The sequence below is a fragment of the Strongylocentrotus purpuratus genome, unplaced genomic scaffold, assembly GCF_000002235.5.
Source record: "Strongylocentrotus purpuratus isolate Spur 01 unplaced genomic scaffold, Spur_5.0 spur5_scaffold_2, whole genome shotgun sequence".
Classification (NCBI taxonomy): Eukaryota; Metazoa; Echinodermata; class Echinoidea; order Camarodonta; family Strongylocentrotidae; genus Strongylocentrotus; species Strongylocentrotus purpuratus.
In genome coordinates this window covers 36,146,093-36,173,307 of record NW_022145605.1, presented here as the reverse complement: position 1 = coordinate 36,173,307, position 27,215 = coordinate 36,146,093, and the positions used below count along the sequence as shown (strand labels likewise).

General features: G+C 35.9%; 1 protein-coding gene and 1 long non-coding RNA gene across 6 annotated transcripts in view; both read left to right on the top strand.

Moving 5' to 3' along the window:
- The first annotated feature begins 945 nt into the window (after nucleotides 1–945).
- The window catches only part of LOC584206 (leucine-rich repeat-containing protein 74B), a 48,503-nt gene continuing 22,233 nt past the window's right edge, over nucleotides 946–27,215 (top strand). For 3 of the 4 annotated variants that reach the window (XM_011678505.2, XM_030992318.1, XM_030992317.1), the window contains exons 1-6: nucleotides 946–1,206; nucleotides 9,304–9,451; nucleotides 10,057–10,080; nucleotides 15,276–15,448; nucleotides 17,686–17,793; nucleotides 18,791–18,884. In XM_011678505.2, coding sequence (XP_011676807.2) covers nucleotides 1,054–1,206; nucleotides 9,304–9,451; nucleotides 10,057–10,080; nucleotides 15,276–15,448; nucleotides 17,686–17,793; nucleotides 18,791–18,884 — 700 coding nt within the window. In that variant the 5' untranslated portion in view covers nucleotides 946–1,053. The remainder of the gene's footprint in view (nucleotides 1,207–9,303; nucleotides 9,452–10,056; nucleotides 10,081–15,275; nucleotides 15,449–17,685; nucleotides 17,794–18,790; nucleotides 18,885–27,215) is intronic. The other variant, XM_030992316.1, reaches the window with a different exon arrangement.
- LOC105444355 lies at nucleotides 19,216–26,903 on the top strand. 2 transcript variants are annotated; one of them, XR_004065301.1, is made up of 5 exons: nucleotides 19,216–19,982; nucleotides 24,144–24,251; nucleotides 25,020–25,138; nucleotides 25,528–25,629; nucleotides 26,438–26,903. It is a non-coding gene; the product is annotated as an uncharacterized LOC105444355 (long non-coding RNA). The 2 variants fall into 2 exon arrangements; XR_004065300.1 differs by having other exon boundaries at nucleotides 19,217–19,982; nucleotides 24,144–24,255.

Genomic DNA, 27,215 nt, shown 5'->3' with positions numbered 1-27,215 from the left:
ACACTCTTCCCAAATTGGTTTTACTTTCTCACAAAGACAAAATAAATGCTCGTAAGTTTCCTCATATTTACCACAAAAAGAACATAAATTACTATTAACCATTTTAAATTTATATAAATGTAATTTGGTATATATAATATTATAAAGCATTTTAAATTGAAATTCTCTAAGCTTACTATTCAATGTGCACTTTCTAAGTCTTAAAAATATTAATTGTATATCTTTTCCATGAATATTATAAGTCTGTTCTAAATGTCGTTCTGCATATGATTTTTCTACTTTCTTATTTAATAAAAAAGCGTATATAATTTTTGAGGTTATTTGATCTAACATATATACCTTTTCAAACATAATAATATCCATATCCAATTCCCTATCTATATTTGAGTGAGTATTTTTATTTAAAAATTGTTTCCATGAAGACGGGATGCCAAGAAAAATACGTTGTATTTTACTAATTTCTAAACTATTTAAACCTTTTCTTTGAAATTCCTCATTAGATTTTATATTACCTTCCTTATCAACAATATGATGCAACTTATAAACATTTTTGTTAAATAATCCCTCATCGAAATGAACATGACCATCGATAAAAACAAATCTATTATTATAGATAATCTCATTCCTCCTAGAAACACTTTCCTTTAACAAAAATATTCTCGTAGCCATCCAAACATCCAGCATGTCTCTATAAAATGCTGGTAATACTAATTCAGATATACCTACGGTTGCATTATTATAAAATATCAAAATTCCTCCAGCATCTTTAGTTAAATAATTAAAATATTGTTTCCATCCCATGTTTGCATCCCCCGTTAAAAGTCTTTTTACCCACATAATCCTCTGCACTAAAATAAATAAATGAAAGTCCGTTAATGTAATTCTGTTGTCTCCATATTTTTCGAGAGGGCGCTCTACGAATGTGCTCCAAATTCTGTTTCGGCGATGAGCTAGCCTAGAATGTCAGCGTACGTAGCAACCGGACATTGCAGAAAAGACTACGATAAAAATACCAACATTACTTTATAATTCACTTTCCAGTGAGAATTAAATATGTCTATGGAGGTAGACATTACTGTTGAAGATGAAGGCAATAATGAAGAGACAGAGTTGGACAAGGAAAACAACGAGAAGAACTTGCTTCGGAGCGGGAGCAGAGCACCAAGTCGGGCAAAGAGCCGCGGCAGCATCGGGGACCAAAGAAAGGTGCGTACGGTATATAAACATGGTAAAGATACGTTATGCACGGACGCGGACTGCGCACCCCCACCCGTTGTTAATGTTTTTGTTTGTTAATGTTATTCTATTCTTAAAATATCGTCATTTCCATAATGTAAGATTATTGAAATAATTGTGTTAATGTCTTTACTGATATGGCAAAGATGGTTTTACAATGGAGAATCTCCCCAGAAGTTTAAACTTTAAAAATGATTTGTTTACCAAATAAATAGTCTAGGCTAAGTACCGGCCTGGGCCAAGGCCTAGTCCTTACTTAGACCTACTTACTTTAGGCTACTTTAATACACGATGTTGTAGTAGGTCTAAGCCTGTTCATCGATCAAGGATTCTTCCATGATTACTGCCATTTGTGGAGGGAGGAGGTTGTGTAATAACTAGAGGGGTCTACATCATTGTGATGTAAGAAGAGTAGGGTCTAGCCTATATAGGCCTAGGTCGATGTCTAGGCTGCATCAGTGCATGTAGACCTCTACGTAGAATATCCTCCTAGGCTCTAGCCCGAATTTTCTGTCTCTTTTGTTCGCCTCTGATTTGGGTTGGGTCGGCTCCTCTCTTTAAAGCCAGAAGCCGACCATAGGCGTAAGTTCACGTTCGGTATATAGACTAACGTTTCTGTATGGTGTTGTGACCAAAGTTCGCGTGTGACCTTAGATCGCTATCTCAAAAAATCAGTAAGATTTCGAAAATCTGATATCACCAAAACCTAAATTACCCAGAGATTAATTTTTTTTTGGATTTGGGTACGAAATTGTGAAAATATTGACAAAAGATCGGCAAATTTTGCAATCTTTTGCATCCGTTCCGAAAAATTATCAACTTACCGATAAGGCCCAGGGTCTGAAAATCTTTAATTTGAGAGCAGATTTTTTCAAAATTGTAAGTAAAAAGTGGTACCAACTGATTGTATGATATCTTGCCTTGCAAATTTTACCTTTTTTTTGATGGATCACATTTTTTGATAAATCAACTATAAACCCCCGTGCGTGAAGTTAGGTCCCCTTGTTTTTATGACTTTTTTAGATGCAGTGCGCACGAACGATCGGACATCAAATTGTTAGATCGCGATATCTCTGAAATACTTCGACAATCAATTTTCTAGTTGAACCAATCTGTAGTAAAATACTTTGCCGTCCATTTGGTAATAATTGAAATAAATAAATTTGTGTAGAATATGAGAAATCATAGATCGAATAGACCTATCACATCTTCTAAAATGTCTGTGAACTTTGGTCACCCCTTCATACACCAAACTTGGCCAAAGTAATGCCTAGTTTCGATATTTTACCGGATGCATAGACTAGATCTATCCAATTTATTTTAATCTGTAAATTAGGCCTAGAACTCTAGATAGATCTAGGCTATAATAGAGTCTACATCGGTTCCACTTACCAACTTGACTGAATAAATCGGTCCATTTTCAGGAAATTATGGGTCAAAATCGACATCCATGTTGAAAATATTTCAGCTGTATTTTAAACACTCGCTGCGCATGACATCATCTAAATCTCAGGTACTAAAATCTCATCCCTTATACTCACTAGTCTACGCGCAAGTCACAGTGATTATAAAGTAAAACTGTGATAACGTCATTACGAGCTCATAGCTCGTGCAAAGTTTTTCCTTCATAATCATTTCGCCTTGCGCATAGACTAGGGATGAAATTTAGATGACGTCATGCGCAGCGAGAGTTTAAAATACGGTTGCAATATTTTCAACATGGTTGTTGATTTTGACCCATAATATCCTGAAAATGGACCATTCAGTCAAGTTGTTAAGTGGAAAGTATGTATTATTGCCTAGGCCTATAATCTACAAATGAAACCTATCGGATATGCATCGTGTAAAATATTGAAATTAGGCATCAGTTTGGTGTACAGAAACGTAAAACCGATCGTGAACACTTACGCCTATGGTCGGCTTCTGGCTCTAAAGAGAGGAGCTGACCCTACCTAAATCAGAGGCTAACGAACGAAAGAGACAGAAAATTTGGGCTAGGCTGCATGTAGACCGAAGCTTCAGTTTCTGATATTATACAAATAACACACGGCCCAGCGTGCAATAGCGGAGAATGCAGTGCACGTGAGGTTTCTACAGATTGGTGCCGCCTCTGTGCAACGAGCCGTTGCGGCGAGTTCACAGTGCACACCATCTGAAGAAACTGAACGTACACTGCATTTACGTTATGCACAACAGTCAAGTGCATTATTTGTTATATGAAATAGCCCCACATGACAATCAAAACAAACAAAAGTTTAGATCTAAAGTTAGAGTCTACGAGAGTTAGATCTAGAGTTATTGGTACTAGAAAATGGAAAGTTAGGACCTTGCAGGCTTACCAAAAAGTCCAGGGGATTCCACTTGCCTTGAGTAAAAATAAAATCCATAAATTCCTGGCTTCATTATAAAATCCAAAAGTCAAAACAATATAGACCTAAATCCAAGGCAAAAGTAAAGAAAAATTTGTTTTCTAATAATACCCGGTCACCGCTCTATATCTAGCTAGCTATGCGTACGCTGCGCTGGATGGATCGAAGCGTACAATACTAGCTACGCGTACGCTGCATGGATGGAGCGTGCAATACTACTAGCTACGCGTACACTAGCACTGGATGGAACGTACAATGATAAAGTCTACCTGTACGCTGCGCTGGATATCGATATTAGCGTGTATAACTTTTTACAGCGCTTTTTATTGCATGATCATGCATGCATCAAAAATAGGTGCATGTCATGTGACACGTTTTGACCAATCACGATGCTTAAAATACTAGAGCCATTTTATAACGACGGTTGTTCCGCTGAGATTGCATCTGGCTTCTCTGACCACCTCTATACATAGACTGAAGTACGTCTTATGGGGACTGAGTGGAACAAATGGGTTGGTTCGGCCAGACCGCGATGAATGAGATATGCAACAAGTTTTTCACTCTTTACGTCTTCATTTATCCAATTTGGCTGTAATATTACACTAATTATTTAAGATAAAAAATAACACAGAAATATCTACTTTGACTTACAATAGCTTGCTCATTTAGATCCTAAATTAATGATTAATCCAAGAAAGTCTCGTAGTCACATGATTCGTTGTCAGCCATCTTGGTTTTAGTTGAGGAATATTCATTTTTTCTTTTCGAACTTCCAATAGCTACGTACGAGTCAGCCCAGCTTGACCCAGTGATATATAAATATTAAACCCAATATTAAACAAGTGCTCTGATTGGCCATTGGCTATGTTTTTGTAGGTTGACCCTGAAATATATCGGCCGGGTCATGTCATAGATTACCAGTTCAAATGCATGAATGTACCGTTTCATGGTTCTGAGATAAAAATTGAACTCATATACGTAAGTCCGTAAATTTCGCATTTAGAAATAAGTCATAACAAATTTGATAACTGTAAATAGGAGAAAAATATTCATAGTTATACATAATATACATACATGACATGTTCCAGAGGGCCTGGTAGGTCGGTCACTAAAATTCTTCCCATTAATTGGCAACAGGTGAGGTAGACCCTAAAGTAAAAATAAAGGATCTAACTTCAGTCAAAGAACTTTTGATAGCGATTAAAGGGAAAGTCCACCCCCAAAATAAGTTTGTTTCGATAGAGGCAGAATAATAAGAAAATCAGGTGAGTGAAAGTTTGAGCAAATTCTGAATGAAAATAAGAAAGTAATGAATTATTGAAGTTGTGATCAATCAAATACAAATTGGCAACTCTGTGACTTATCATACGAGCTCTCCTTCATTTGCTTTGTGCATAATATTCCATAAAATCATGTTTTCTTCGTTATTGATGACGGAATATATATTTGTTCCTTGCAGGGGGAGTAACGAAACATATTTGCAATTATTATATTTAGGGTGCATGTATGGTTGAAATTTTTCTTGAGGGAAAATGAAAATTTTAGATTTTTTTAGTACTGAGCAAATGGAAGTTGAGCTCGCATGATACGTCATAGAGTTGCCAATTTGTGTTTGATTGATCACAACTTCAAAAATCCTAACTTCCTTATTTTTAATCGGAATTTGCTCAAACTTTCACAGACTTGTTTCTCTCATTTTTCTACTCCTATTAAAACTAACTTAATTTCAGGGTGGACTTTCCCTTTAACATGTCAGATGTCCAACAATGCCACTTTTAACAACTAGAAAATATAAACAAAAAAGATGATATCTTTAAAATACAGATTTTTATGAAATGGACATTAAAATATAGATAGAAGACGATGTTTATGTCAATCTTGCGTTGATTTGAGCCACATGTAGCTATAGCCATCTCAAAATGAGAGAGAAAACTGTGGAAGGTAACATCATTTTCAAGCCAAGAATAGATGAAAAAACGTTGCGCAATAAAAATATGAATATGTATGAACTGCGATGAGATCACATGACAGAACATTTGTAGCGTAGTCTCACACCTAGTCCCTAATTCTCACAGCAATAGACATGGTGTCGAGCTCGTGCAGTAAATTATGTATGAGAATTAAGTGTTTTAAAAGATTTTTCAGTAAAAATGACTGGATAACAGTCTATACACCCATTAAGAAGTTAGGATGGAAAAACGTGTCATGATTTGAAGACGTGTTACATACGGTAGCTAGAGAGAGAGAGAGAGAGATACAGATACAAGTACATGTACATACGTTGATATAGATTCTGTGTTGTGTTTTGAGTGCTGCAAGATGAATTTTGGATCTCGTTCTAGTCTTGTACAGTAGACTGAAATCATTACTCATAAGGAAATAGATTTATTGGAATATTGGAATAAAACACTAATCTACGGTAAATATTAATCAATAAGTTCTTTCCTGCCAATTTTGATTTTTAATAAATTCTTAAAGATTGCATGATTTTATTTCAACTACAAACACCGTTGAAAATGCATACTGTCTTTGTTTTAGGAAAAATACTCCGAAACAGATAAGATAATTGACACAAAACAGGTATGAAAGATAAAAACTTTTAAATCATGACCATTTTTTGAGCAATTGTTGAGGATTTAGTTGATTTTTATGCCTCCGCCACCGAAGGTGGTGCCGGAGGCATCATGTTTTCGGGTTGTCCGTACGTCCGTCCCGTTTGACCGTTATCACAATATCTCAAGAACCATTTAAGATTTAAACTTAAGACTCGGGAATAGTATTTATCACCATAGGAAGACGATCTGATTAGATTTTGGAGCACGTAGGTCAAAGGTCAAGGGTCATAGAGGTCAACTTATGAAATTCCATACATTGAGATTGTTATCATGATATCTCAAGAACCACTGGAGATGTAAAAACTTCAAACTTAAGGATAGTATGTATCACCATAGGAAGACGATCTGATTAGATTTTGGAGCACGTAGGTCAAAGGTCAAGGGTCACAGAGGTCAACTTATGAAATTCCATACATTGAGATTGTTATCATAATATCTCAAGAACCACTGGAGATTTAAACTTCAAACTTAATGATAGTGTGTATCACCATAGGAAGACAATCTGATTAGATTTTGGAGCACGTAGGTCAAAGGTCAAGGGTCACAGAGGTCAACTTATGAAATTCCATACATTGAGATCGTTATCGCGATATCTCAAGAACCACTGGAGAATTTTCACTACAAACTTAATGATAGTATGTATCACCATATCATAATATCTCAAGAACCACTGGAGATTTAAACTTCAAACTTAATGATAGTGTGTATCACCATAGGAAGACAATCTGAGTAGATTTTGGAGCACGTAGGTCAAAGGTCAAGGGTCACAGAGGTCAACTTATGAAATTCCATACATTGAGATTGTTATCATGATATCTCAAGAACCACTGGAGATTTAAACTCCAAATTTGTTTAAATTGCTCTATGGCGGAGGCATCATTTTCGACTGCGGGCAGTCAAAATTCCATCTAGTTTTGTATGTTACAGTAGGGTATCTCCACTATGGAGTCACGGGTCGAGATACAACAAAAATATGGTCACACACTCACAGTTCCAGTCTGAACAAGCGCTGAAAATTGTGACCACAGTAACATCAAACCCATATCACTATTACTTTGGGCCAGAGGCGCCTGCAAGGCTTAGGCAGAAGCAGACCAGTAGATCGATCTCGACCTTATGTAAATTGTCATCTGACTGAGACTCATGATAACATATAGACCAGATCTAAAGTTAGTCTAGACTAAACCACTCATACTCCACTCCAGCAAAGCATAGAGAGTCAATGCTAATGCGAATTGATCTTATGTAAATCTAGACCTTATGTAAATTGTCAACTGACTGAGAGTGAGACTCGTGATAACATATAGACCAGATCAGTGGCGAATCCAGGGGGGGGGGGGGGGCCAGGAGCCCGGGCCCCCTCCCCCTCCCTGGCAAAAAAAAAGGGATACAATTTTTTTTTTTTTTTTGTGTGTGTGCTAAAGAAAGCAACAAAAAAAGTGTTCCTCCTCAGTCAGGCACCTGGATGCTGATCTGACGGTAATTTAATGTATAAAACCCCTGAGCTTCTCGGGGCTCCGCCTCCTGGACCCAACACCAATTTGTGTCCTGCCATTGTCACAAATAAGGTATCAAAATATGCTCATCTGACAGTAATTAAATGCCTATACCCCCTGAGCTTCTGGGGGCTCCGCCCCTAGACCCCTGCCGAGAAACGTTCAGCCGGGCCTGCATGTAAGAGTGGGGTGATAGGGATTTTTTTTGTCTAACCCCCCCCCCCCCAAAAAAAAAAAAAAATGTTTTTGCCACTGCCGGTGTCACCATAACATACCAATATATGGCTCGCATAATTTCAAATTAAGGCCCCCCCCCCCCCCCCCCCTCCCCCTAAGAAATCCTGGATTCGCGCCTGGACCAGATCTAACGTTAGTCTAGACTAAACCACTCGTACTCCACTCCAGCAAAGCATAGAGAGTCAATGCTACATGTAAGAGGCAGCAATTGCACACATGAATAGTCAATACACTCATTCCACACTAATGTACACAATGAAGATGATGTGGTTGATCGGAAAGGTTGACTGTAGACTTTAATACAATTTGAATTTTTTAATTATTCTTTCTAACAATGGTAAGTTGAACAAATTGTATTTTACTGCTACATGTATTTAGGTGTCATCAATTGTCACTAAAGTACTGATTTTTAGTGAAATCAGTTGAGTTGTGTACAGTGGTGTTTGAAATGTTGAGGATCAATAGCACAGCTTTTAATACACAGCCAGGATAGTGATGCAGGCAGCTATATGTATGTGTGTCGTACTGGTACTCCCAGGCCCCCTAAGCTCCGCCATTTTGTACGGATCCATTAGAAGCCAAATTAAGCCCTTATGAATTATGCATTCTGTAGGATGCTCCCCGCGCAAAGTGTACTGGAATGATGTTCACTACATGGTAAAAAACAATACACGTATCAGCGTAATTAGAGAGGTCAAATTGCCTAATGTACGTAATTATGGTAATTTATTCATCACACTGCGCGCAGGGGATGGAAGTGATTGAACGAATCAGCGTGGATTAATTATTCTATAGCAGCTGGTGTACCCAGGATACATCGGGAGTGGACCTTAAAGTTCCACTTTGACCACTTAGCCTTCAAAACATGAGTACACCTCTACTTATTAATATTCCAGCCTAAGATTTTTCAGAAGATCTCTTTATTGACCAAAAAAAGATAACCATCCATTTTTCACAGATCTCAAGCTTGCTAAGCTCCACCCCTCATACCCAGGATGCATTGCGATATTGGGGAGTGGACCTTAACTTCATTGAATAAGAATATGTTCTTAATGTCTCGATCGTATTCCCTTTTTAGTCTATCAATAACTGGGTCTGTTTTTGTTTTATTAAATCAAATATGCTATAATTGTAATAACACATTCTCTGGCTATGATTATAGCCAATTTGATTTAGTAACATTATATTCAAAACATTCATAACTTTCTTAATATCTGTTCAATTTATGTCAAACTTTTACCCTTCTGCTTCTCTTAGCTGTTTCATACAAGTTAACTTACTACGAAGGATGGTTTGCCCTTTATTTTAATTATTTGGAACATGTTGCCTTTTTGATGCACTGTTTTTCAGACGATAAGTCGTACAGGGAGCCGATCAGGATCCCGCCCTGATAGTCATCTTTCAGTCAATGACGAGGAGGATGAGGAGAGGGCAGCATCTCAGCGTTCTCTCTCTAGTGAAACCACCTGTGGTTTTGATACAGATCTAGAAATTGAAGGTATGTACTGTGTACCTTTTTATCTTTTCTCCCTTTCTTTTTTCTTTCCTTTAAAACAAAAAAAGACCTGTTTCCCATAATCTACAAATGATGGATTAAGTGACATTTCAATTTCAAGAGTGTTTTTTTACAAATATTATTTGATATATGGCTTATTAATATGTTTAAATGGCAACTTAAATACAGTGGAACGTCATCATAAGAAAAGGGTTGAATTATAGGCGTAGTAACAATGTTCACAATCCTTTGAAAGCACACAGTGAGCTAGCTTTTATTATGATGTGATATACCCTACAGAAGAACAAAATATTTGTACTATTATCATAATTAGTCGTTATAAATTGTTATTTTATATATTATTATTAAATTCTTATTATTACACACTGTAAAATGTATCATGTGTGATTCTGGATGATTCTGATGGAATTTCTTTATCACATGCCTCTTCTAATTTTCACATTCATTTCAATGTTTGTTTTACAATCCCTTACGTGGCTGCTATTTTCTCAAAATAATATTTTTTGAAGATGTGTTTCTGAGCATCAAAGTTTGGAGATTAACAATACCTCTGTTTTTTGCATTGCTGTTTTATCTTTTTTTTGCAGCTACAATAATGGAAATGAGAAGGAGTAAGAACAATGAAATGGTTTCTTTTCTAACATTTAACATATTTGTTTAATCTAATGCAGAGGACCAATTACTTAATACAGTGTAATTGTGCTAACAACCAAAAACATAACATAATGCAAAATTAGGAATATCAATATCAAGGGCATACTTTATATGTGACCTCAACAATGAACTAATATGGCTGAATTATGACAGATTATATTTAATCTAACAATTCTGACATGATAAAATTGGGTTCTGTATAATATTATCATCCAAAACGCAGTGTACAATATATAAAAGTACATGTTATGAAAAGACTACTTTAGCATAACATATATACACACATGAGTAAAAATACAGTAATAGCTTGAAAGTCATATGTAAATATATTGCATTTCTCTTGACATAGAAGTGCAAACTATAAAATAATCTTGTATTCATGAGGGAAAGAAGATATTAAAGAAGATTTAAATTTACACAAAAATATTTCATGCTGACTAGTTATGATTTGGGGAAACATTTTGTTTTCTTATCAAATTATAGTGAAAATATTTCATCGTAATTATTTTTTTTTTCTTTAACTGGCTCGTTTTGGAAACTATCACTGGTTTATTTTGTGTAGTTAGTACAAACATTATTAGAGTGTACAATATCTACATACACTGTACCAGCTAGCAGAAAAAAAGAGAAGTTTTAGACGTAGACAACATAATATAAATATAAATAGTCAGTGAAGGTGGCGGTAGTACTACATGTGAAGGTAAAATATTAGTGCAACATATTAAAGTGATACTAAATTAAACATGTTAAATATGTATTATTTAGGTATTATCCAGAATTAGTGAGAAAAAACATTTAAACTAAAGCATATTTCTATGAGTTTTGGTTGCGAATCAAACCAAATTTTGCCATGTACTTTTGATTTAAAAAAGGCTTTTAAAGGTATTATGTCCCATTTGCAGGCCCAAAAAATGAAAATGTTAAATGCCAACGGCATTTGAAAGATAATACTAATTTAGAACTTCCCAAAAATTTAGAACCCCCCCCCCCCAAAAAAAGGGGGCTTGAAAATGTCTATAATTTGGAAAATAACAACTAGTAATTGTCGAATCGACTTAAGAGCTATAGAGCCAGTAAGTAATAATCTGATTTTCAGACCATTGCACCGAATGGTCGTACGTTTTATGCTGCGCAAACATTCAATCAGTTTATTTTTGGCCATTACAAGAAATGGGTTATTGATGTAGACAAATGCACATGTACTCCTTTACAGCTCATTTTATGTATGTTATTACCAAAGAGGAAGAAATGCCAGTCAGTCACTCAATGAAATCTGACAGTGAAGTCTAGCAAGTAAACAGGTTTCCTTGCATAATTTGAATATTAGGACACTGCTAACGTTTAAATTTCCCAGATAGGACATACATGACATATTCCTAATTCATGCAAAGTTCTACAGAATTTGATGTTGGCTGAAAAGGGACATAGTATCTTTAAAGGTAATGCAACGTTTTGGGAAATTCTAAAAAATTGGATGAATAGTAATCCTTTACAATTTGGATATATTTGGATGCCCCTGTGGATGTATTATAAGCACTAGAAAATTTAGCCCCTAAAACACTACTGCTTTGGAGAAAAATTGAATATCAAAATTTATCGGTGCTCCCGGTAAATTTTGATAATTTTAATATAGCGACTACGGCCATACAATAGTAGCTGCAATTAGCTATATAATTTCCAAACATTGTTTTTAGCTAAATTAATATCTTGACCTTGAGAGGGAGCTATACAACATAAATAGTTTATTATTTACAATTTTATCACTTTAGACTCAATTTCAACTGCCACAACGATAATTTGGTATTGTAGGATCGCATATGCTTCCAATATGTTCTATTGAACCAAATTCATGACCTGATACCAAAACTTTGTATTACCTTTAATGCATTCTGATTGAGTTTAGGGGCAATACTTTGAATGATAAAATGAAATTGGCATGAATTTTCAATTAAATTCATTTTCAGGAGAGAGAGAGAGAGAGAGAGGGGGGGGGGGGGAGGGGAGAAGGGGAGGAGAGAGGGGGAGCGGAGAGTAAACAGAGGAATATAAGGTAGTGCACATTTTCAGTAAAGTAACAAACATTTTTTTATGGAAGTTATTTTAGCTAGAGATGGCTAGCTTTCTTTGTAAATTGTATCAGTGGAAGTATAGACCTATTATCTGTTTACTTATCCGAACACTAACTTTCATGAAGATAATTAATGTTCCACTCCTTTCTCCTTTATTATGTACGCTAACAAAGTAACTTAGCATGGTGTGTGGCTTTTTTTTCTCTTCTGATTTTGTCTGTGGCGGTGAAAGGAAAACTAATTCTACCATGTAATAAATCTGATGTGGAAACTAAATGCATAAAATGCAATTCTTTGCATCCTTTCTTAAATGTAATATAGCAATGGGCTTTATGCAGATATATCAATATCTCAAAGCTTGATAATGCTTGATAATAACAAGTAGGAAAGTAAGCTGACATTGCACTTAATTTTCATGATTCTTACTAGCTCATGTTTGATAAATATTTTTGGCTCACTTGAGCCCAAGGCTCAAATGAGCCATTGCGATCGCTGTTTGTCCGTTGTCCGTAAACTTTTTACTATTTCAACTTCTTCTTAAAAACGCATGGCTGGATTAAAATCCAGCCTTGGGCAAGGGAGATCAAGGGGAGCCTGGGGGCAGTGCCCCCAAAGTTCCTCAGCATCAGTAATTGCATATTTTCTTCTTCTTGAAACCTGTGGCTGGATTCTAACCAAAGTTTGTAGGAATTAATCTGCAGAAAAGGAAGATCTAAAGCTAGTGGGCAGCCCTTGATATTCACCATCCAATATGTGTATTTATTTACACCACTTGATAAAATTGGTGAATTGAAGTTTACTTTTACATTGAGAGGATTATTCAAAGTACATATGATACATACATACATACCTTTAAAAAAAAAAAGTGGATTTGAATCCCTGTTGTACACAAACAAAATGTGTCATATAGTTGTGTTTGGGATTGAGACCGGACATGAAGTATTTGTATGTCTTTGAAAAATATTGAAGCAAAATAAACAGAACCTTCTCCTTTTTGTTTGTTTGTTTGCTTTTGTTTATGCATATTTCAATATGATAATGAGTAATATGCAAAGTAGGAACATCATATAATCATATCATAATATATATCAATCAAATAGTAAATCAAATAATCAAAAACTGAAAATGCAGGAGACCGCCATCTTAAACTTTGTCTTGGAAAGATTACGATTCAGGACTAGAAAATAATACATTTTTGATTATCATAGGAATAGAATGAATATCTTGAATTATGAATTTTTTTGTTTCTTTTCATGTGAAATCAGCTATAATAATGACATTTTCATATTTACGGGTGTTAAAAGTAGTTTCACATAGAAACTTGTGATAGTAGGTTAAAGTCTTCTCCCCCCCCCCTATCGTTCTTCTCTGGGTGGTATTTTTATATCTCTCTGTCTGTCTCACTTTCTAATTCCCTGTACATTGTAACTTCTTAATCCATCTCACAACTACAGTGTATTTATATTTTAACAATATGGTCTATGCAAATCTCTTTTTTTTATCACAACATTTTCTAACTTCTAACGAAAAAAAAACAAAAATCAATTAGAATAAATTTATTACTAAATCAATCTGTAACTGGAAGTGTAAACCTGAGTGACTTAACCAATTTTTAGTAAATTTATTGCCATTTCTGTAATTTCTCAGATATAAAGAAAAAAATAAAACCAAAATAGCCAAAAGGCTGACGTACACTGTAGAAACATGTAGTTATATTAAAGACTAATAAAATTTGCAATAACAATTAACTAATAACAAGTTGATATAATTATTATTTGCATACAATGTATGCAGGTAAAAGGATAAAGTTAAGATTGAAAAATAAATGAATCAAATTGAATTAAATTGAAGTGAAAAGGCACCATTTTTCAAAAAATATTGATACAAACACTTTAGACATAAATATTTGACTTTCCTTACTTGTTTATTTTATTCAGCTTTTGGGCAGGCAGATACAGAGCAATTCATCCCAGGCTTATCAGCTGCTAGAGTTCTTTCTAAATAGTATGAATACTGTTCAAAATTTTAGTTTAAAACTCACCTGCTCATGATTACAGTTATACAGATTTTGTTTAATTCTTCTTTGAAAAAATGGCATGTCTAGAGGTATTTGGTCACCTTTGTTTCAATTATTAGACACTTATCTGGGCTATAGGATTTATGCATAGGATTATGGATGACATTTAAATATGACTACAGTTACATTTGCATGAAAATACTGGATGAATATGATAGAACACACAGTAGTCTAATGATATAACCAAGTGCTTATGACGAATATAATTATTGATGATTAAGCCATCATATACTAAAGCTAGTGACAACATTTGAAGAAAAGCAAAAGATGATACAATGTTTCTGTAAAGCGATTGAAATATACATTTTATTAGGTTTCATCTCTTGAGAGCTAGAAGAGCGATAACTCTGTTTTTCAGCATTTTAGATAATACCCTTTTGGCTTTCGAAAGGCTAAAATACTGTAATATGTAACAAGTTCAAAGATAGTATACAAACATATATACACTGGTTTTGGTTAAAACTACGGGCAAGAGGTGACTCCAAGAGTGCTATTGGGTCACCAATACCTTGAAAAGAAGGTAGGATATATTTGTTTCATATCCTACATCAAAAATTTATAATCCAGCAGAATAATTCACCTTTATAATTGCTCCGGGCCTGTCTTGAGGTTTCCAACAGATTTTTTTATGAACCCAAATTCATCCAACTCTAAAGTTAACGATTACCATATTTTACAGTGTCTTGAATGTTTAACGAACAGTGTTTCAAATATATTTACATCCTTCAGCTGCTCAGCGTAGATTGCACGGCGTAATTAAGCGCCCTGACACCGCAGGAGTTGCCCGTTGGAGGCATTTTATATCCTGTACGCTCGCTAAATTTTAAACTCCCTAATAGTTCTCACAAATAATAGTTCTGGTCACCCGAAGAGCTCTCAGCCAATCAAAAACCAATGGATTTTTGATGCAGGATATATAATGCATATTAATTTAATTTGTTATACCAGAAAAGTTGCATCCTGACTGCTCTTAATACTCTTCTTCCCCATTTTTTAATCTATTTAGAGGCACGTGAGGATTATGATCCTTCAGGTCGCACCACGTACAAGGAGGCGTGTCGAATCAATGGCGTGATTCCGGTCTCGTACTTCCTTCGTCACATAGGAGACACAGAGCTTGTTATGAAACATCATGGATTAGGTCCAGGGGGAGCAAAGGCCATCGCTATTGCACTGGTTGTAAGTGGCTTCATTCTCACTTTTGCTTGTATATGCATGTCATCGATGAGGGTTATGGGTTCTTCTTCTTATGGATAATCTGTCTCCTTCAATATTGAAGATTCTTGCAGATATACTAGGGTGTGCAGGTGGACTACGTACTACACCGGGGTGTCCCCTTACTCTTATACGAATAGTGCAATGGGTTCTTAACGTGCAAAGGTAGTGACTCTCCTCTACACGGGGCCTCCATTTAACATCCTATCTGAAGGGCAGAGTGTATTCCACTTAACATAGCCTGCGTCTATGAAACACGCTAACACACAATGCAGACTTTAGTCATCTGCCCCGGTGGATTCGAACCCGAGATCTATGGTTCGACAGGCAGACGCTTTACCCACTAAGCAAACTCGCCTCCTCCGAATGGCGAATGGTTCAAGCCATTGGATAGCACTACTAATGAGCTTTGCCAAGACATGAATCTCCATCTGCCACTCATGACCCAGGTTTACTGAAAAGCTTTGATGGAAATTAATACTTGAGTAACGGGGAGCATCACAGCATATAGTGGTTGTCCAAGACCCAATTCATATGTTGGCTCAGTCAGTAGAGCATCCGCCTCACAACCGGGAGGTCGTGGGTTCGAACCCCGGCCGCGTCATACCAAAAGACGTTAAAAGATGGGAGTTGTTGCTACCTTGTTTGGCATTCAACAGTAAGGGATAGAGCAACGTTGATCTGGCGCTGCTCAGTGGCTGCCAGCTCATGATCAGTTGGGCAAAAAGAATTTCCGTTTCGGTTTAATAAAATTTGGAGTGGACTATTAGGCTATTATTATTATTATTATATTTATGATTATAAGTTAATTAGCTCATAAAATTTTGATGGGGTTTTCATTTGAATTCTTTTAGGCTATATTAAAAAATATGTTGAAGTTTGTCTCATTCAGAGGCTGAGCACTATACTCATTGGATTTTGTTTTGTTAACCCTTACTGTACTGGGCTATTTCGAGCACTCTCTGACTGGGGGGGGGGGGGGGGGGGGGTGGGGGCCTGGGAGGCCCCCCCCCCTATGATCTCGGCCGTCGAATGTCCGATGAACGCGAAAATTTGCATGTTTGTAGATATTTACGTAAGGAACAAGATGGTTTAATTAGTTTTTTCCTAATATGCAAATTTTTGTGGTTATAGCCTAATTAATTATGCAAAATGCTAATTTTATGCATTTTACAGAAAACTCTACATATTTGTCTGTAGACTTGTGAAAAATCTAGAAAATGTATTGAATAATTGTTTCCTTCATCTCAAATTCATGAGGTTTCATTATTTTTATGATATTGGAAAATGCATAGCTTAATTTGCATAAATTATGAATACGCATTCATGAATATCAAATCTGGAAATATATATAGGGAACTAGAATCATTACAAAAATTGTCAGACTCCACTTTTTGAATGTTGAAACTCATTATTCATATGAAACTTCTTTTCTAACACAAAATGGTTATTTGATGTAATTAATAAAGATAATTTATGCAAATTTGATGCGATTTTCAACTATTTATTTTCTTATGTATTTTATTGTTTTTTATTTCTTATTATATCTATTGTTTTATTTCTAATGTATAATTTTGTTCTGAAATACATCAAGTTACTTTGAGAAACATATAAAAGCAATTTGATATCAATTCATATCTTCACTTATCTGCTTGTACATGAATATATGCAATTATAGCACTTTTTTGATGACATGCGCATACTAATTGTTATGTAACACCTGACAGGTATATCCGATTTCAACGAAAATGGTATCAAAATGTGCGTAAGACTTGAGGAAAAAAATCATGAAACGACAATTCAAAATTCCGAGCAGTTGCGGCGCGATCTCCGAAAAATGTCGAGGGGGGCCTCCTAGGCCCCCCCCCCCCCAGTACAGTAAGGGTTAATATACTGTAGAAAATTACTCACTTTTTCTTTGCCTGAAGAATATTTTCTGTGAAATAAAAACAGAAAGATAAAGGGGAGCAAAAAGTAAGAATCTGTGCACTTAATGTCTCTCCTAATTGTTTAAAAAATATCATTTTTAGGGAAAAATCAATAACGCACTTGCCCTGCGGGCGCTTGCATTATCACTTTATGGGCACTGACTAAACTTTGTGCACTGGCCCTGCCCTAACACACTTGCAACAGTGCATTATTTGTATAACAGTTTCAAGGTGTGCTTTAACTTGTTTTTGTGATTAATTGATTTATTTTAGACCAACACTACAATCGTTAAGCTGAATATCAGTGATAATTGGTTGGATCCAGAGGGTGGTATTGCAATATCAGATATGCTGAAAGAAAACTGCTACATTGCTGAATTAGTAAGTATTAAAAATACAAAAAACCGACATCATTCCTGACGTTCCATTCATAATATGATTTGACTGTAATTTTTGCAACATTTACGATAAGCGTTTCAAAATGCTCATTCTGCTTTCAAAAGTAAGCATAATACACCCTAAGCTGGTGCAGAATTATGCTTATTGCATATGATTTGTTTTATGCCAGGACCTTGCTGGCTCTCCCAAGAGGCTAAACTGGTACCGTAAATCTCTGTGTATAAGACGCAATGAAGGCAGCAAGCCAGATCAGATCGCGTCTTATTTCAGCGTTCGGTATTAAAGGTATACCGTTCAGAAACCCAAGCAAGCCATGCAGGGAAGGACTTTTATTCATTACGAGGCGCAGTTGAAGTGCTTGTGAACTTGTCACAAATAATAGTAACATGTTTTTAAAACTTAGATGACAGAGAAATTTTCCTCTGAGTCCAAACAGAAATTTGGACAGGCTAGATTTCAAGTGGTGAGTCGATATCCCCTGTGTGAGTGAGCTGCATGATACGGGTGAATGATAGGAACAACCCCATGCATGCATCCCTCATTCCATGCACTCTCCTGAATTGTCATGCGCTGTGAATTGATTGAAAAAATGATTTGAAGAATATTATCTTGTTAGGCAGATATTCAGTCAAACGTCGTGCACCCAAGAGAAAGAGAACAGGTGGCCTCTGTAGACAACTTTCTAGACACGTTCTACAACACACATCTCTTTCTCGTAGAAGAAAATACATATTGCCATTATACACAGGTGGGCTTTATTAAGAGGTGGTCACTATTTACATACAGATTTGGCTGTATAAAAAAAGGTTCTTCTCAGGTTATTTAGAGTATGCATGCATGCACTCATTCCAAAATTGCATTTCATTGTCTTCTTAATGAGCATGAACGTATTGGATATAAAAAAAATTGCCAATTATTTGAAAAAAAGAAAATGTGAATTCCACTAATTATTTTACTAATTAATTTGCATTTTATAAAGGATCTGTCAGAAAACCGACTGGGAAGTGTTGGAGCTATTGCTGTTTCAGATATGCTTCTTCAGAACAGTACATTAACCCATGTGACTCTATCAGGTATGTGTATTTCTGGACCCAGAGGCGTACGCAGGATTTCTTCAAGGGGGGGGGGGGGGTTCAAACCGGGCCCCAAAAAATCGCAACGACTCCGCCAGCCGCTGAATAAGCGGGGGGGGGTCTCAAAATTTGAAAGTTTGACATTTTTTCCAGTGGGGGGGGGGGTAAGGTCACCTTTTTAAGGTTAGCCATTGGCAATTTGTTTTGTTTTTTGTTTTTTGTTTTTTGTTTTTTGTTTTAATTTATTTAAAAAAATAAAAAATAAAAAATAAATCAAAAGGGAGGGGGGGTTTCCAAAATAACATACATAAAACATACACATAAAAAAAAACTTGAGGGGGGGGGGGGGGGTTTAACCCCCAAACCACCCCCCTGTGTACGTGCCTGTTTGGACCACAGGAGTATCTCAGTACTTATTTAAACAAAACAAAATTAAGGGTGTTACTCATTTTTCTGCAGGTTCATCATTCAGAAAAGGCTATAGGGTCCTATTTCATTTTGGAAATAATGAACCTTTTTCATCTTCAGAAATATGTGGACCTTTGGAATTACGAACCTTCTGAAAAAGAAACCTCCAGACTTGTAACCCTTCTGAAGAAACAACATGTAATGAATTTAAATTGTTAAATATGGTGTAGAGTTGATTTTGTGTTTAGGTTTTAGAGAGATATTTTTCAGCTGTCATTCTCAGCTGCATTCAGTGACAATTGTTAGCTGAACATATTTACCAGTTTGCAATACTTGGCATTTGTAACACTACATGTAGATAGTTCTTGATGGTGTGCAATATGGGCCCCGTATTATAAAGATTCAGCGTAAGTTGGATTCATCATTATAATCCAGCGTATCTCACAATCAACTGTAACTCAATAGCCGATTTCCGTATTTAAACGCCCTAGGAAATCAAGCGTGAGTTACAATGGATTCGCGGTTAAAAAACTATAGTTTATAATTAAAGAGGCGACTAGCGGCGAGTCTACGACTTGGCTCATGCGCAGTAGCTCTACTTTGCTTCACTTGTCGTTTACCATCGTCTACCATCGTCTGCGACAATGAACCCAATTTCTGTGCTGGGAAATGGTTTTTCGTAGCAATCCCGTAAGTACAAGTCATGTTTATTACCCAATACGAAGAATAATATTCATAACTCGACATATATTTACTTGTTCATTTTGTAATACTTTTCTGGCGGTTAAACAAAGATAGATTATGATAGCTCGTTTGCGAGTGATTGACCAGTTTCGTGCGGCCTGCAGTCGGCAAGAGTCGAAAGCGGAAGCTGCATGTAGCGCCTGGGCTAGTGCCGGGCACTTTGGTATCAGTCACTACTGTCATCCGATGCAGCATCCGGAGTTGGCCGTTGGCTGTCGGGTTTAATTAATTTTGAACCGAAAATCCAGTGTTATTGCAACCTAACTATCGAAACAGCAACTCCTGCAATAAACTGAAAGAACCAAGATAGTGTCTAGATTTCACTAGACCCTAGACCTCTAGACTCTAGACTCAAGGCGTCAAGCCTAGATCTAGTTCTAAATACTAAAATAGAAATCAACAGAATGAGAAGTCATAACTTCTACTCTAGACCTGGAGTCTAGTCATAGAGGTCTACTACTATACTAGGTTCTAGAGTAGAAGTCTACACTTTACTTTAGGCCTAAATTAAAGTAAAATAAAGACTAAAGTCAGACTCGTTTAGATCTAGGCCTACTACGTAAAAAATAAAGATCTAGATCTAGATCTAGGCCTAGACTAGACCGAATTTTCCATTTCTTTCGTTCGTTATGCCTCTTAATTGGTAGGGTCGGCTCTCTCTTCGTCTCTTTCGTTCGTTAAGCCTCTTATTTGGGTATTAGGGTCGGCTCTCTGTTTAGAGAGAGAGCCGACCCTACCCAAATAAGAGGCTTAACGAACGAAAGAGACGAAAAATTTGGTCTAAAGTTCTAGGCCTAGACTAAGTTCAAAGTTCAAAGTTCAAAAAGAGTTTATTAATCAAATGATTCGCAGTCAAAGGCTGAATTGCACATTTGTTACATTTGTTACATTTAAAGATATACAAAATAAATAATTGAAAATAGATACATACAAACAAAATTGCAAAGTGCACGTTACAAACCAATAGTAAATGTTAAAATTTTAAAAAGTTTAAAAAGTGATGAGTGGCAGTGGACATTCTCGTGGTGATGGGCACACATGTCCAGGAGGTGGGCCCCTTCCCCTTCAAAAAAATAATAATTAATCAAAACAACCCCCTCCCCCCAATAAATTAAGATTAGATCCCACCAACAAGGAAAGGGCGCCCATCACCCAGAGAATGCCCATGCATATACAACCAGCAAATACACAATTGTACATAGGAGAAGAAAATAATCATAACAAAATAAACTATATATTGTTTAAAATGCGAACAAGGTAAGGAAGAGCACTATTTTGAAATCTTTGCGTTTTACATTTAAAAGTGTCATATTTGTTTGAGTTTCTCAAATTATATCTATTTTCTCTTTTAACCGGTAACCAATCATTAAAAACAGGATGTTTTTCTAAAGATATTACAAAATGTTCACAAAGTTGTTTTCTTCTTGCTTCAAGTGTGATCAAGTTACACAATGAAAGAGCATTGACATATGTTATATAGTCACCTCCCAATATTATTCTAAGGACTCTCTTTTGAATTCGTTCTAAATTTAATATTTGCTCTTGAGTAATATTTCCATTAAAAACAGGGACACAATAATCAAGTACTGGTCTTATGTATCCCATGTATATAGTTAAAAGGTCATTGCGAGGAAAATTAAATGATTTCAATCTACGGAGCATATACAATTTCCTATTACACCTTAACATTGTATCTTTGATATGTAAGTCCCATTTGAGATTACTTTGTACAATGACCCCAAGAATTTTAGCAAATTTCACTACATCTAATTCAACATTCCCAATAAGTAAATTTTCAAACACTAGTGGTCGTTTCATAAAAGTAATAACCATGGCATGACATTTGGCTGCATTTAATTTCATATTATTTTCACTAGTCCATTGTTGAAAGTTATTAAGAGATTCTTGCATTCTTGAAATTTGAGTACATTTCCTACTTTCAACAAGTGTAAGATCATCAACATACTTATAATATGATATAATTTCATCTTTACAAGCATCATTTATCATTATCAAAAATAGTACAGGGCCTAATTTAGTTCCTTGGGGAACACCAGTATGAATCAATTGTGAGTCAGAAATTGTACCTCTATATTTCACACATTGGGTCCTATTTTGTAAAAAGTTAACAACTAACGAAATTACACAGGGCCTGACGCCCAAGTCAATTAATTTTCTAATTAAAATGTTGTGGTCTATTCGATCGAAAGCCTTAGACAGATCAGTTAAAACTAATGTAGATATAGACTTGGGTGAATCAGCATTTTCATACAATTGGTGTAGCAATTTAATCAGATAATGACAAGTTGATACCATTGGTCGATTTCCATATTGATGTATATCAATTTTTCCTTCAATATCTTCCAGTAGCCACTTAACAATAAAGGATTCACAAATTTTAGCAAAGTGGCTTGTTAAAGCTATCGGTCTAAGATCTGTAATTGTGGGTGTATTTTTCTTAGGTATAGGAACGATTTGTGCATGTTTCCAAGAGTTAGGAATAATACAAGTTTCAAAAGACACATTAAGAATATCGGCCAATGGTACACACAGTTCATAAGAAAATTCACGAAGAATTCTTACTGGTAAATCTCCCGTTATACTAGATTTTTGTAAATTTATTTTACTAAGCAACTTATAAACTTGTTGACATTCAATGAAAGGACATTTTACAGGTGATGGTAAGTATGCAGGTAAGAATGAGCTATCAAGATGAGGCAAATCTTCAGCAATAGATATAAAATGTTCATTAATTTTGTTAGCAGTTTCAGTATAGCAGTTTGGATTACTAGAGTCAATTCCAGGAATGTCTACAGCAGTCTGTTCTTTTCTGCCTTGAGTGAGAATTTTTATTTTATTATGCCAACCAGCAGGATCATCTCTCTTTAAATTGGTTATCCTGGTATTATGGTAATGACTTTTAGCTAATGGTATTGCTTTAGCAACTTTGTTCTTAAAATGACGCCACAGTGGTTTATTGTCTTGGCACCATGCTCTTTGTCGGTTTTGGATTGTTGACTTAATATCTGATGTCATCCAAGGTTTATCGTCCTCATGGAAACGAATCTCACGTACTGGGAGGCTTCTTCCCAGGAATGTTGGGTTATCCAAGATCCAAAAACCCTTCGACCACTATCCGTCAAAGGTCGAACAATTTTTTTGCGTATTTTATTTGAACGGTTAGCTTGAGGAAAACGTGGTTGCCACAAAACACAGTTGTGGTCACTATTAGCTATTGGACATAAAATCTCAGGTGAGTGATATAATAATAAATAATTTGTAATAATCATATCTAAAATATTTTCTCCTCTTGTTGGTTGCTGTACAACTTGCTTAAATCGTTGATCTTGTAGAAAGGGCTCAATATCGAGGTCATTAAAATCACCAATTATGGATATTCCGGCTCCAGGATATCGAATTAGTAGTTCATCAATGGTAGAAGTAATGTGATCGATATAATCCGGTGAGAGCGGGTCCCTGGGTGGGAAGTAGATCACACAGACTAGATTATTAATTGCTTTGCTGGAGTGATCTAGATCTAGAGTAGAGTCTAGTCTAGATCTTTATTTTTTGCATAGTCTCATGCAAACATAGGCCTAGAATCTAGAGGGGTCTACTTACTAGTATTAGTAAGAGTGACTTTTGTTGCAGTAACTAAACCTTGCTATTTTGCTACCGGGCCGGCCTGCCCTTGAATTTGAATGCCTCAAGTGATTCGCCCTCTCCCTCAATGCCTTGTGCCCAGTACCCGATAACCCCCCCCCCCCCCCACACACACACACACACACACACACACACCTAAAGTGAACGGTTAGATCTAGATCTAGTCCAAGTACTGATTTTATGACAAAGTGACCAGATTTGAATTAGTCACAATACAAAATCAGACAGTAATTGCATGGACTAGGTCTAGGCCTAACTCACTGTGAGGCTCCCAGCTGTCTTAACCCTACGTTAAAGTTTTCCTTTCGTGACTTTTCTTCTTTCGAGTCTTACGCATCTTTTAAAACAATTTTTTGAAAATGCTCATCACATGCAATGCTATGATCATGCTCATTTTTTAATTCTAAGAATTACCCCCCCCCCCCTCCCCACTCACTTTTACAGGAAAACATACAGAGAGACTTGTTGCCATACCAAATGCTTGCCTTCTTTGAGTATGTGCTTGAAACAAAAATGTCGACTGGAGAGAACGGACCACCATGCACCATGAGAGTAGGTAAATATATTTACCTTTGATCTTATAATTTGATCTGTATAGTTTTGTCAAGTAAAAGAAAATTTTGAAATGAGGGAGGTCGAGGCCAAGTTGGAGGGGGATGCAAAGGGCTGGTTTAAGAAGATCCTTACAGGGGGTGTCTATGCAGGCGCACTTCTAGGATTTCTAAGGGGGGGCCCAAATTTGAAATCAATTTGAAATTTAGTGTGCTAAAATTTGAAAATCGTGCCAGCCAATATTTCGCTCAGTGGGGGTGGGGGGGGGGGGGTAGTGATCATTAATTTCTTTTTTATAAAATTTGGAAATCGCGCCGGTTGATAATTCGCTCAGTGGGGGTGGGGTAGTGAGCACAAATTATTTTTTTTGGGGGGGGGCCCTGGCAAATGTGAAAAATTGCACCCCCCCCCCCTTGAGCGCGGGAGGGGGGGGGGGGGGCTTCATCCGCCACTGTGTCTATGTGCCAGTATGCATCAAGAAGTATGGATGTCTACTAACAAGTTGCTGTAGTGTTTATTTCAAATCTCTTTTTAGAATTAACATTTGTAGTTCAGATCATGTAGAAAGGGGGAGGGAAATCCAATACATGGAAAGGAATGACAAGCAAAAAGAATACATAATTGACCTTTGAATTTGCTAAAAAAGTACACATTGAAGAAAATTAAAATATTAAATAATGCATTAAAATATTAAATAATGCTATTTCTTTTTGTATTTTCTTACATGTATTGTCAATATTTATTGAAATGTTTATAATTCTGTTCCAGGAATTGAAAAGGACGGCTTCCTGTCGAGAGATCATGGGGTGCCTTGAGGTTCCAGCCTTGAATTTCTGCCCTTTACCTCAAAGCGATGGCCTCTTGTAGGAGCAAAGCACAATGGACTGGTAATTCATAATAAATATTACATTTGTACACGTTGTTTAACCAATCTGGGAAAGAAATAGAGACAATACCAATTAAAAGATGTATGCAATTTTTACGACATTGGCAATTGTTTACTGGTTATGCTGTAACACAAAAATGAATTAACCTTAATTCTGGATCTATTGCAAAACATAAATGTATTAAAATATTGCCAGACTCAAAGTTAGGTAACCCTAAATCCCTTTCTACATACTGGTGGTGTTCAAAGTTGATATTTGATTACACCCTTACTTAAAGTTCTAAAATTTCTACAAAAACATACCCTGCTGTTCACTTTATAATTATTATCTTGAGTGCTTTCATGAACATGCCATAAATGCGAATTCATTGTATGTCTCTATATAAACAGGTGCCTGTACATGTAATGCAGAAGCTCTTGGTGATATGGTAGACACAACGAGGACCTTGCTGTCTAAAGCTCAAAGGCCAGATGACAGAGTCTGAAGTACATGTAAGTTGCCCAATAGAAGAGCATGAAATCTCAGTTGCAATCGTCAACCAACCCATCCCACTTTCACAATATATTCTCTAGACAACAGTAGCGGTCTACATTCAACATTTGCTTTAGTGATTAAGAAAGGCTACAGAAAATGATTTAATCTCCTTTAAAAATATAGGAATTTTTGTTGATGATTTTTTAGAATTGAAATGGTTATTGATTAAATTATTTATTTATATTTTGATTATCATAATTATTATTATTATTATTATTATTATTATTATTATTATTATTATTATTGTTATTATTATTATTATTATTATTTTTTTTTTTTGGGGGGGGGGGTGGTCAGCCTAGCAATACAAGGCCTTATTATCGCATATGGCTATATCCTGGAGGTAGTCGCCCCAGAAGTGTAATAAATAACAAATATGTTTGTTTACCGGCACAAAAAAAGCATGACAAAAAAAGGAATGTACTCCTGTCAAGCAAACAGTATATTAATGATAATAATAATAATAATAGTGTAAATTTATAGAGGACACACACACTCAGGGGGTGCTCATGGCTCTAGCTCTGCAACAGATCTCTTTAATACAAGTAAAGTAAATGTTTATTTGATAATTATACTATCAGAAACTCAAAAACAATTTTGCAACATTATATAAAACTAATAGCCTTTTGAAGATTACTAGAAGAAGTAGAAGAAAAAAAGGAGAAGAAATACACTGATGATGTCAGCTTTACATCTTAAAGTGCTTGTACAATATATTTGAAAATGTTTTTTTTTTCTTTCCACTAATCTTTTGTTCATAAACAGCCAGCTTGTCAGAATTGGTTACAAAGATGCAAGTGGACTTATCTTCAGTAGTGGCTAAAGAGGAGCAGTCAGCCGAAGGAGCGTGCAACTCCAAAACAATGTGGATACCTCTCTCAAGTTCATCTGTAATCAGACACCTGGCTCATCAGGAATCAAGATAAGACAGTGGAGGTAGAGGAGTCTGTGACCCTCCTGACTGTGGACTACTTGCATTATAAATGTACTAAATTAATGGATTGAAGCTCTACTGCACAAAACTCGACCAGTCATGCTTGAACAAATCGTAATAAACACTTGATGAAGCATTGATTTATGTAACTGGTATTAGCCTTAAGGTACAGTTAAGCTTCTAAATTTGATAAGAAACCTCAAGAACCTCAAGCTGCAACCCCCCCCCCCTGCTCTTCTGTAAACCCTTCGAGCAAGGGATCAAATGAATTAAAATCCTAACTTAATTACTAATGAATTGATCTGTTAATTATTGTCATCATTTCAGGATAGTTCTTTGTGTGGAGATCAGTGAATGGATATTTCCATGTACAATGCAAGTGAGGTGTCTATCTTCATTGGACATGAAGGCTTGTTTTCAAGGAGAGAAGCAAGATAGATGGATGTGAACTTAATGACATATAGGAATGTTTCCCTGTATTGTCGGATTCGAGGTTTGAATGGCATGGATGTTGAATAATGTGAAGTTAGTGAAAAGAATGGCAGAATATACTGAATTTGTACACCAGCCTATGGGAAATTAAAAAAAATTGCTTTATTTGAACAATTT